This window comes from Streptopelia decaocto (genome assembly GCF_964273445.1).
Source record: "Streptopelia decaocto genome assembly, chromosome: Z".
Classification (NCBI taxonomy): domain Eukaryota; kingdom Metazoa; phylum Chordata; class Aves; order Columbiformes; family Columbidae; genus Streptopelia; species Streptopelia decaocto.
In genome coordinates this window covers 40,842,337-40,854,685 of record NC_138657.1, presented here as the reverse complement: position 1 = coordinate 40,854,685, position 12,349 = coordinate 40,842,337, and the positions used below count along the sequence as shown (strand labels likewise).

The 12,349-nt window shown below is 40.7% G+C and overlaps 1 protein-coding gene across 8 annotated transcripts in view; it reads right to left on the bottom strand.

The window, feature by feature from the left end:
- Window positions 1–12,349, bottom strand: part of SHB (SH2 domain containing adaptor protein B) — a 153,680-nt gene that overhangs the window by 100,714 nt on the left and 40,617 nt on the right. For all 8 annotated transcript variants that reach the window (XR_014186283.1, XM_082075442.1, XM_082075440.1 and 5 more), the window contains 2 exons: window positions 8,796–8,961; window positions 4,302–4,421 (listed from right to left, as the gene is read on the bottom strand). Coding sequence is in view for 7 of the 8 variants with exons in the window: in XM_082075442.1 (XP_081931568.1) it covers window positions 4,302–4,421; window positions 8,796–8,961 (286 nt within the window). In the remaining variant the exon portion in view is untranslated. The remainder of the gene's footprint in view (window positions 1–4,301; window positions 4,422–8,795; window positions 8,962–12,349) is intronic.

Genomic DNA, 12,349 nt, shown 5'->3' with positions numbered 1-12,349 from the left:
CAGCCTTTCCTCATAGGAAAGGTGTTCCATCCCTCTGACATTAATAATTTTTGTAGCTTCTGGACCTGTTCCAACAGGTCCACATCTTTCCTGTACTGAGGGCTCCTGTAGAACTCCAGGTGGGGTCTCACCAGAGCAGAGTAGAGGAGCAGAATCACATCCCTTGACTTGCTGGCTGTGCTTCTCTTGAAGCAGCCCAGAATATAGTTGGCTTTCTGGGCTGCAAGTGCACATTGCCAGCTCATGTCCAGCTTTTCATACAGCAGTCCTTCTCCATAAGGCTGCTCTCAGTCCCTTCATCTTCCAGCCTGTATTAACACTGGGGGTTGCCCTCACCCAGATACAGGACCTTGCACTTGGCCTTGTTGAACCTCAGCATGTTCACATGGGCCCACTTCTAAAGCTTGTCCAAGTCAATCTGGATGTTATTCCATCACTCAGGTGTGTCAATGGCACCACTCTGCTTGATATCATCCACAAACTTGCTGAGGGTGCACTCAGTCCCACTGTCAATGCCATTGATGAAGACGTTAAACAGTACTAGTCCCAATATAGAATCATGGAAACATAGAATTGTTCTGATTGGAAAAGACTTTTAAGATAATTGGGTCCAACTGTTAACCCCACACAATCAAGTCTACCTCTAAACTATGTCCTTAAGAACTCTGACAGACAACACTCATCACTGACCTCCATCTGGATATTGAGCCATTAACTGCTACTGTCTGGACACAAACATCCAGCCAATTCCTTACCCACAAAACAGTCCATCCATCAAATCCATCTCCCTCCAATTTAAAGAAAGATGTTGTGGTGGACCGTGTCAAAGGCTTTACAGAAATCCAGATACATGACATCCATAGTTCTTCCCTTGTCCACTGATGTAGTTACTCCATCACAGAAGGCCATTTTATTGGGCAGGTAAGACTCGCCCCTTGGTGAAACCACCCTGGCTGTACTGAATCACCTCCTGGTCTTCCATGTGCCTTAGCGTAGCTTCTAGGAGGATCTGTTCCATGATCTTATCAGGCACAGAAGTGATGCTGACAGGTCAGTAGTTCCCAGGGTCCTCCTTTCTATTCTATTTAAAAGTGGGTGTGATGTTTCCCTTTTTTCTGTTACTGGGGACCTCAAGTGACTGCCATGACTTTTCAAATATCATGGACAGTGGTTTCGCCAGTTCCCTCAGGACTCTGGGATGCCTCTTGTCAAGTCCCACAGACTTACGTATGTTCAGGTTCCTCAAGTGGTCACTAACCTGATCTTCACTTACAGTGGGAAGGACTTTGCTCCCCGAGTCCCTGCCTTCGGGTCCATCCACTCAAGAGTTGTGGGAAGAGAGCTTGCCAGCAAAGACTGGGGCAAAAAAGTTGTTGAGTACCTCAGCCTTCTCCTCACCCCTTGTTACCAGTTTGATAGTCATGTTCACCAGGGGAGGTACACTTTCTTTGACCTTCCTTTTCTGGCTGACATACCTATAGAAGCTCTTCCTATTCTCCACATCCCCTGTGAAGTCCAGCTCCAGCCACATGTTGACCTTCCTGACCTCATCTCTGTACAACCAGGCAGTGTTCCTGTATTCTTGCCAGGGTACTGGCCCTGCTTCCACTGCCTGTGCATTTCCTTCTTGCCCTTTAGGTTAGTTGACCAGCAAGTCTCAACTCAGCCATGGCAGCCTCTTGCCTTCCTTACCTGATTTCTTACACCTGGGGACCACAAGCTCTTTTGCTCTACAGAAAACATCCTTAAAGATCTGTCAGCTTTTTTTTGCTCCCTTGTCCTAAGGGGCAGTTTCCCATGGGGTCCTATTGACTTACCTACTTGAACAGCCAGAGGAGCTTTAGGTTAGATATCAGGGAAAGGTTCTTCACCCAGAGGGTGGTGGAGCACAGGAACAAGCCTGACAGCATTCCAGAAGGGAAATGTCCCTTCCAACTCAGGACATGCTATGATATTTATTTAAGCTAGAAGTTTGCTTTCCTAAAATTCAGAGTCCTGACTTTTTGTCTGACCCACATCCCCCAGGACTGCAAACTCTACCAGTGCCTGACCACTGCACCCCAGGCTGTCTCCAATCTTGATGTCTCCTATTAGCTGACTTGCATTGGTGACCATCGGGTCCAGTATCACATCCCCCTGGCAGTGCTGTCTATTACCTGGCTTAAGAAGTTATCCTCAATGCACTCCAGAAGTCTCTTGCATTGCCTACAGCTCACTGTGCTACTTTTCCAGCAGCAAAGGAAGCAGGTTTGCATGATAACTTAGGTGTGGTTAAATTACATGATCCTTTATTCAGCTAGATACTTTTAGAGAAAACACTGATTGAATTTGCAGGATGTCAGGAGAGCTCCTGGAAAGAAAGAAAACTGATCACCCACTAATGGAGAGGACATGAACTCTGACTGCAATATCATGAGCTTAAGAGGATTATGTGAGCTTTGGAGGGGTCATAAGGGAACAATCATCATCACAGGGAGATGGTATACAGAATTAATAGACTGCATCGAGAGGCTAGAGTCAGCACTAGTTTTGGCAGAAGTATGGCAGAAGAGCTGATGAAAGAATCTTACACTCCAGAAAGCATGGATTGGATGAGGTCAATCACTTAGCTACCTTACCATAGAGCAAGTTACAGGGAGACTTAAATATCACCAGGAAATGTTTTCAAAAACTTAGGAATACAACATGCAAAGGGACCACAACATGCATTCAGATGTCCATAACTGCAAATACAAATGTAACTGTCACCTTTTCCTCTTGAAGTTGTGCTTTAGCTGTGCTGATGCAAGAATTAAGTAAAATACTTAAAAAATGAAAGTCATATTCCAAAACTTAGAATAATTTAAGGGAAAATTTATACCTACATATATGTGAAGCATGTGCTATTAATGCCTCAACTTCTGAAAATATCTAGAGGATCACTATATAAAAGAATACACAAATCAAATGACAAAAGTGACAACAGGAGCTGAACAGCATTTATAAAGTAGATGTGTTCCAGTTCAAGGCAGAACTCTGTATTACAGAGAGATCCCAACAATAATAGCACAGGAATTGAGATTTTTAAAAATAGTTCTAAAAAATATTTTTCTTAAGCCCTAGAATACAATCTTAAAACTAGGTTAACAGAAGCACTTCTACTCAGCCCAAAGTAGAGATATAAAACCAACCTGAAATTTGCTGAACTAAACAGAGACTAAACCAGGGTTTCAGAATAAACCAGGGCTAGGCGTGGCTCTTTATTTCTAATGAAGATAGGAAGGTAAAAAGGATCAGGTGCTGTCTATGAAAGTGTTGCCTTATTACCATCAAGTATCACCATCATCCCAGCAGTAAAATGTGTCTCTAGAACAAACCTGTGAAGAAACCATGTAAAAGCCAAACTGGTAGGAGTAATGCTAGGAAAAAAATGTAGTAGGCCTGTTTCTCAGACATAGTTGGAAGGATAGGTTCTACATCAGACCCTGTCCTCTAAGAAGGAAAGAAAGGAAACAATTCACTTTTACAGCTTATACCAAGGTCAAGGGCATTCTTGTTCTCCTGCACTGAGTGGAAACCTTCCCTCTGCTAAAAATGCAAGTGAGTTTATGTCCCTGCCCATGACAGAGCTGTTAGACTAGATAATCTTTGAAGGTCCATTCCAAGCCAAAGCATTTGTGATTCTGTTCTAAGATACGCTGAAACCAGCATCTGTAATGTACCCTGAATCAGGCTAAGGTAAGTGAGGTAAGTTCAAAGCAGCACTAAAACTGCAACAATGCTCGTTTCCTAATTCTGTAGATCTTCCATCCTTGATCTTGGGCTTTTTGGTTTCTAAAATTGCAAGAATACTACCACAGTAAAGTATACAAAGCCTTCCTTCCACGTATGAAGCAAAACGAATAAAATTCCCCAACAATACAGTTGCTTATTCAGCCTGAAGCACAAGCAGCAGGAGCATTTCAAATCAGGAAAAAACCACACATATACAAAAAACCCAAAACCAAACAAAACAAACCCCCAAACACAAAACAAAAAACCTACCACAAACAAAACCCCAAACCAACAAGTTTATTTAGTTAAATAGGCACAAAATTAAAACTAAAAATCTCTTCACATTCCCAAACTGCACTGTAATTCAGTATATGTCATGCAGACTGACAGTCTCAAACTCTGCATGGCCACCTGAGCTGAAACAGTGCAGGAGACTACATAATTTTCTCTTCTTGTATTGTGGTTTCTATAAATAGCTTATAAAAAAAACCCCAGAGAAATTAGGGCCTATAAATTAACTTGATTATGTTTTACTGACAAGTACTTACTTCAGTGAAAGAGAATAGTCATGCTTGCTTGTTTGACTGTTTCTTACAAGGTAGCTACACTCTTTACATAAACGTAACAGGTTTTCTGCATCTGTCCGACTGATTGCTCCATGATACCATCTAGGAAAAAGCAGAGAGATTAATACAGTACATACTCCAATTCATAATCCTTTCAATACTTTGTTTCTTTAAAGTATGAATTGTGGTTAATATCACACAGATATTTTGAAGATCTAACATATTAGAGATAAAAAGCACATTGCTTGCACTAGCTGAAGTTAACTTTACAGCTTGTGAAGAGGCCTGTAGTTCCTGTCAGCTGATGGAAAAAAATTTAGATCAGGAAAAGGTGTAACAGGATTGGTGTACATATTTATGTAAGAAATTCCCACTCAGTGCAACACATCATAATCTTTATCTTGCAAGCAGTAGATCCACAATGTACACATTTACCCCATTGCATGCCTGTGATATATCAATATTTTGCTAATATAAAAAAGCACAAAAAGAAAACAAAATCACATCTGAAGATCATGAACAGTTAATAGTGGAAAAGATTTGCTAAAATAAATCTTCGAGAAAGGAGGAAAGTTACAAAGTATGAAGATCGGTAACAAAGATACTTGCTCTAAATGTAGCTGTGACAACTCAGAGCACTTTAAGTAAATCTCTGGTGGACCCGTGGAGCAGGTGTGATCAATTCAGAGAAGCAAGGAAATGAGGAAAGGAGAGGTGGGTCCTTCACTAAACTGACCCCTGCAATCAAAGAACCTTATTAGCACATGCTACTTTGTATCAGCAATTAAAACCTCACAGTCCAATGGGGAATGCTTTGACCCTTCCCTCAAGTTTCCTGAGCAATGTAATGTGCCTGGCCCTGCACTGCAGCAATCACACCCCTGAGGAACGTACCTTCCTGCAGTTGTCAGATGCACTTCAAAGCACAATGCCTAAGAAGGCTAATTCATAAAATCAGAAGTGTTCTGTTTCTGTTATTACCAGGAACTGTTGATGGCCTTGTGCAAAAAAGTTTTCTTTCATTTGTTGCAATTATATTTCTCTGCTGAATTTACTCTGAGGGAGATGTTCCAACTAAAAGGCAAGTGAATAAAGACGAAACAAATCCCTTTGACAGAAGTCATGCTCTTAACTACCTTGCGCTGATGTCAGCTCCATTGTAAAATCTGAATAATGTACTAAACAAAAGTTGATGGTCAACTTAAAAGTTCATTTTGTGTCTGGTTACAACCAAAGTCTGCATCAGAGAAAGCTAAAAGAGGGTTATACTATTGTATATACGAGACAGACTAGAAAGGAAGACCCTGACAACTCTGTCACTTCAGATATAATTGAGACACAGATTCAAATGTTTTTGGGCAGTGTTCTCCCTGTCTCCCATTAGATAGTTAGGGCTGGAGGATATTTCTCAACAAATAAGACTAGGTTGTCTTCTGAGTGTAAGGGAAGAATATAACACGAAGTGTAAATCAGAAAATGGATCTGGGGAAGTCTAAAAAAATATTCCTGTTAGCTATAAATATTTTTTGCTTTCTTTTCTCCCAAAAGAGCCAAATAAAACCGAAATAAAATATGACCTAGCCAAAAACAGGGACATACCCTGGATTCTGATATTGAGAGGGAAGTATTTTATATGTTCTTCAGATCTAGCACTCCCCATTTGGCAAAGAGGTTCATGGAAAAAGAATGCAGGGCTGGTTCCATGCAGCAAAACCTGCTTTTAAAACAGCTGGAAGAAAAACTATGAAGTATGAAAACAAGTGCTGGTGGAAGAACGTCTGATTCAGAAGTGATGCCTGGAAGCTGTTGTGGCTACAGCTGAGAACAAACTGCAATATCCAGAAGTGTGATTGCTTGTGAATCATATGCCCATGTAAATGGGACACTCAGTTTGCTCCTGTTCTAGACACATAGCGAGATAAGCACAGTGCTATTGTCAGCTTAAAGTTCCTAACTAGTTTGCCATTCCAGCTGTATTAGGTATGTTTGCCCTGGGTCTATCTACTTTTTAAATGCCAAAATACAGATATTTGTGCAGAAAGGTCAAAGATTCAAATGTCAACGATGCAATCACAAAATAGTGAAATGACACCTTGTCAAAGATACCAATGCAAGAGCATGGGACATAAAAACCTGAAGACACGTATGACTTCTAAGATATCCTGGAAAACACAGGCACACAATGCAAACCTGAAAGCAAAATTCAAACCTAATCACACACTTTGACCTTTATCAGGACCTTCTCCTAGGACAGAGAGTACCCTGATTGTGGTTTATAGAAAGTTTTTCCTAATGTCCCTTACTTTATCAATGGCCGGGTTTCGGCAACTATATGGCCACAGCTCCACTGAAGACAGGACAGCTGCACCAATTATGCAGTAAGTATAATCAGTTATTACAGCTCATATAATGCACAACATTGGTCTGTTTCTGAATTGTTCAGAGCAAAATAGGAAGTGACCAGATCTTGTAAATCAAGGCTGGGAGGGATTCACTTTCAATGAGACAACAGAAACAGCAGAAGACACTTTCTTCTTTTCACTATTACTGAGGAAATGGAACAAATTCATTCATCGCCTCTGGGTCCATGAGTTACTAAGTTCACAGTTACAGATTCCTTGATCACAAGTAACTAAAAGTATTTTCTCGATATATTAATACACATCGGTATTTCTGACTGCTTGGGAAACTTCCTAATCTTGGGAAACTTCCTGATCTACCTGTCCACTTGTCAACTTGCATGTTTCCTTTCCTCTAGATCTTGTACTCCTTTCTACAAAAACAGACTAATTTTTTTAGAGAAAAATGGAATGTCTTGGCATGTGCTGTGGAGAGGTCTCATGCTGCTAAAACTTGAGCAGTCTGAATAATTATTGATAATGTACAATACATCTAAACTCTTCCATTTTCTGACACATTATTTTAGACTGTGCATTTCAGGTTTGATCCTGTTTAATTCAAAAGAATCTCACGTGATTAACACTTGAATAATTAAAGGAAAAAACCTAGCTCTCCAGTTTTCAGTTATTGTTATCATCAATTGCAGTTATATATAACTGCAGTTGTACTAAAAGAGAGAACTACACAATGACATATTTATGAGTCAAAAGTTATTTACATATGCTAAACTTCTTAAAGTATTCAAGTATTTTAAGTGTATGGGGGGTACGGTGGGCTGGAATTACTGAAATCTGAGGATCAAATTTTACACTCAAATTTATATCCTTATAGTCATTTATCTAACAGTATCAGTGAGCGATTTCACAATAGTGGTTGCTACTTCTTCTGTTGGAGATACACCTACATTCTATCAATGAGCAGATGGTTCAAAGACTGAGGTTGATTAGCTGGAATATGATACCATGGGGATGATAATGTTCTGTTTCAAGCTTAAGTTTTCAATATTGCATATGAAAATAGTATATCAAAATAAAAGGAATTTCTGAAACTACTTTCTCACAGATGCAATTGACAGATGACATCCTCTCCTACTGAGGGTCTGAAATGCAAAAGGATTGCTAATCCGCCCAATATTGCTACCATTCAGGAGCAAAGTATTCTCATAGAGAGCACACTCACATGCACACTAAATTATGCCCTCCCTCTTCTGTGAAAATAAATTCTGCATCTAACTTAGAATGACTGTGTCTGGAGTGGGACTGCCTTCAGGGATTCAAGGCACAGCTTCCTCACTTTTCTGCATTAATCCATTGGCTTCTCAGTGCTCAAAAATATCAGTGTAACCTCTGTAAATTGCTCCACAAGATGACTTTTCTTTCTTTGTGTAACAGGGGATTCTGGCCCCTTCTATGAGACTGCCCCTTGAGTATGATACAGGACAGTAGGTCATTTCATTATACAAGTCAGTCTGTCCAAATGGTTCAAGGAGGGTAACAATGAGGCAGGACAGAAGGGTACCCTCATGGATACCAGACATTCACTCCAGGGAATTCCCCTAAAACTTGAGTCTGGAGCTGACAAAACTGCCTCTAAATACCACCTTCATTTGATACCAGAGTAGAAATAGCAGTCTCTTTTCTGAAAGTTTTGTAAGTGGTCTTATCAATCTCTCCCTGGAACAGTATTACAGATAGATGCACAGCATGTCTGAATTACTAGAAACATGCTATTCAGCCACAAAGATACGGAATTTGTGCAGTTTTAAAGCACAACATGTACAAATGCAAAATAAGCCTGTTTTCCCTGATGCAGTGTAATCAACCTGGTTGAAAGCAGAATAACTGCACATATTTGGGAGATAAAATTCACTGTTCCTGAGATGAGTTTCCTGTTTAAGTCTATTTTGTTTCTCACAAAAGTTACTTACAATTTGCAGGATTAATAAGAATAGTTTTTTTGTGAGCACTAACACAGGGGATACTGAGGAAAGGGAGCTGGACAGCAGGATGTAGGACACTTGCTGCTCCTGTATGTGGGGAGGCAAAGAGCTAGAGAGCAATTACTGTGCTTACTTACATCTGCTTTTCCAGTTGAATAGTTGGATCTATTCTCTCTCCCAGGATCCCACAAAACTCTGGACTGCCATGTTTGATGGGTTTAAAGCCTCCTCCAGGTGCTCTCAACTGCCTGCGCTGGTCATTTGAGGGAGATCCTTGCCGTTTCTCACTGCCATTAAATTGGGCTGCAAGATACATAAGAGTTACCTCTCCAGTGAAGGGTAGCAAGAAGCAAAATAGTTGTAGCACTTAGAGAGGTTTCACACTACTCAGGGAGAATAAACATGCACCCATTAGCATTAAGATGTAGTCGTTTATCTGCAAAGTTATATGTATCATCTAAAGGTGTTTCTAACTACGGCAAATACAGTCCTAAAACTCTTGCTTTTCCAGTATTAAAATCCATACTCTTCTAAACCTTGTTACAATAACTAGTGCTTATCCTAACATTTTATACTTTCTTCCCCAAGAGAAGATACTTTTAAACAAGTAACAGTAACAAAGATAGGCTTTCAGTCATCTGCCATAATTGCAATAACAAATGAGAACATCAAGAATGCAGCATAGTTCAAATTATGTGGAATCATCTAACAGTGATCTAGGTGCAAATCCAGACAGTTAACACCCACCTATCCATGTCAGAAATACTGGCAAGCAGCAAAGAATTGAAAGTATATCCATTGACACAATGCTGGCACAAAGCTTTTATCTGAAACACTAGGGTTCAAAGTAATGACAATGGCATTTGTTAGTTTCTCTCACAAACTGTATTGTTCCAAGAAAAGCAATACTTTGCAAAGCTGTAATTTCTTAGACCGCTGTAACATCTGTAGCAAAGCACATACTAATTATGTCTGCATCCTTATTCTACAGTTACACTTAAAATTACAGATTCTACATACCAATCATTTCAAAGAATTAAAGGACCGAATATTGACAGAAACAGCAAAAGGAGCTACATCCACCATCTTTCTGACTCTCACTGCCTTCTGCTTCAAAAACTAATACTCTCAACTGCAGATGGATTATTGTTTTAAGGTCATCTACTGGGGACCAGGAAAAAAAACCCCTTCACTGTATCAGAAGGCAAACATCACAACGTGAGCTTCAACAGCAATATCAAAGAAAAAGTTAAGAGGAAAATTAAAGGCACTCCCTATAACAGATTGTTGTAGATCTCATCCATTTAGAAATCAACTTCTTATAATTATAACACATAGCCAGTTAGGCCTGCGGCTGGTAGTACTTACTCTCTTAAAGCAATGCTATACAACAGGCAGGCAGCTGTGATGGCCAAAAATATAAAGCATGCAGAATAAAGATGTGTTGGACATAGAAAATGTTTTGGAGCATTTCTTGTTGTTTTAATATGCTTTCTTCATGGAGCTTAAGACACTGCCAAATCCCCTCTCTACTCAGAGGAAGTAGGCACAGACTAGTGAAAAAATTGATCCAATGTATTCAATCAAATTCTGAAGTATGCATGGCAGAAATATGCTGGTTATTTCTTAAAATGAGAACTCAGACTTAACCTCATTACTGCTTAATGAAAGCTAATTAGCATAACAAGAAGAAATATTGCTTGTGTGTACTTGGCAGTGATATATATGAAGAGCACTATTACTTCAACTGTAAGAAAAACATCTGGATGTAATTTGAGAACTCTAAGAAGACTGGTGAACTTCATGCCAGCTTCTGACCAAGCAACATCTTTCAGACAACAAAAAAATTAGTTTAAAAAAAAGTGAAATTCAGTTCTGACTGTAAACAGCAACATCTTTACAACACGATGGTTACAAGTAGAATCTGTTCTCCAAAAATAGCACAAAGTTAAATTTCAGATTATTTTGAATGTTTGTCTGAAAAGTTCAGACATGTCTCTGGACTCTTGTCCTATTTCTTTTGTGTGTGTGTGAAATAAACTGGCAGGAAGAAGCAGTCTGAAAGGGATATCCAGGCAGATTAAACTGCCAGGCATTATACTGAGTCAGGAAACAACCCACATAATGTTATCAGGACTGAGTTTTGGCTGCTATAAATCTCCCCTTAAAGCTGTAGTATATACCATGAAGGTTCAGAAGCTCAACTCCATGCAGCTGAGAGTGGAAATGTTTTTATTGCTATGGTACTTAGGACTACATAGCCATTACAGTATTGAACCGACTGGATACCTGACCCTTTCTCATTCTTTATGTGGCCTCTGCCCCCTAGTGGGTGCCACACCCCTCTGCTCATGACATGAAAGAAATCCCCTGCTTCAAGTCCCCCAGGGCTCCAGGTTCCAGCTTTCTGTACAACCACCATTGCAGCCAGCAGAGGTCATGAAGTTTGGCATCTACAGATCCTCTTCTCAAGAATCATAGAATCATTTCAGTTGGAAGAGACCCTCAGGATCATCAAGTCCAACCATAACCTAACCTAACTCTAGCACTAAACCATGTCCCTGAGAACCTAATCTAAACACCATTTAAACACCTTCAGGGATAGTGACTCAACCACTTCCCTGGGCAGTCTGTTTCAATGCCTGACAACTCTTTCCGTGAAGCATTCTTTCTTAATATCCAATCTAAACCTTCCCTGGCACAACTTGAGGTCATTTTCTCTTGTCCTGTCACTTGCTACTTGAGAGAAGAGACCAATACCCTCCATGCTACAACCTCCTTTCAGGTAGTTGTAGAAAGCAATAAAGGATCTCCTCAGCCTCCTTTCTTTTATCCAGGGTAAACAGCTCCAGTTTCTTCAGTTGCTCCTCGTAAGACTTGTGCTCTAGACCCTTCATGAGCTCCATTGCCCTTCTCTGAATTTGCTTCAGCACCTCAATGTCTTTCTTATGATGAAGGGCCCAAAACCGAACAAAGTGGAGCCTCACTAGTGCTGAGTACAGTGGCACAATCACTTCTCTAGTCCTGCTGGCCACACTATTCCTGATACAAGCCAGGATGCTCTTGGCCTTCTTAGCCACCTGGGCACACTGCTGGCTCATATCCAGCCAGCTGTCAACCAACATCCCCAGGCCCTTTTCCACAACACAGCTTTCCAGCCACTCTTCCCCAAACCTGTAGTGCTGCCTGGGTTTGTTGTGATCCAAGTGCAGGACATGACACTTGGCCTTGTTAAAACTCATACAACTGGCCTCAGCCGATCGATCCAGCCAGTCCAGATCCCTCTGTATGACCTTCCTACTCTCCAGTACATCAACACTCCCACCCAATTTGGTGTCATCTGCAAACTTACCAGGGGTGCACTCAATGGCCGCATCTAGATCATTGATAAAGAGACTATACAGAACTATCCCCAATAGTGAGCCTTGGAGACCACTCATGACCGGCCACCAACTGGATTTGGCTCCATTCGCCACAACTCTTTGGGCCCAGCCATTCAGACAGGTCTTTATCCATTGCAGAGTACACCCATCCAGGCCATGCGCTGCCAGCTTCTCCAGGAGAATGCTGTGGGATATAGTGTCAAAGGCTTTACTGAAGTCTAAGTACACAACATCCACAGCTTCTACCTCATCTACTAGGTGGGTCATATTGTCATACAAGGAGATCAGTTTTAGGTATTTTGCATACT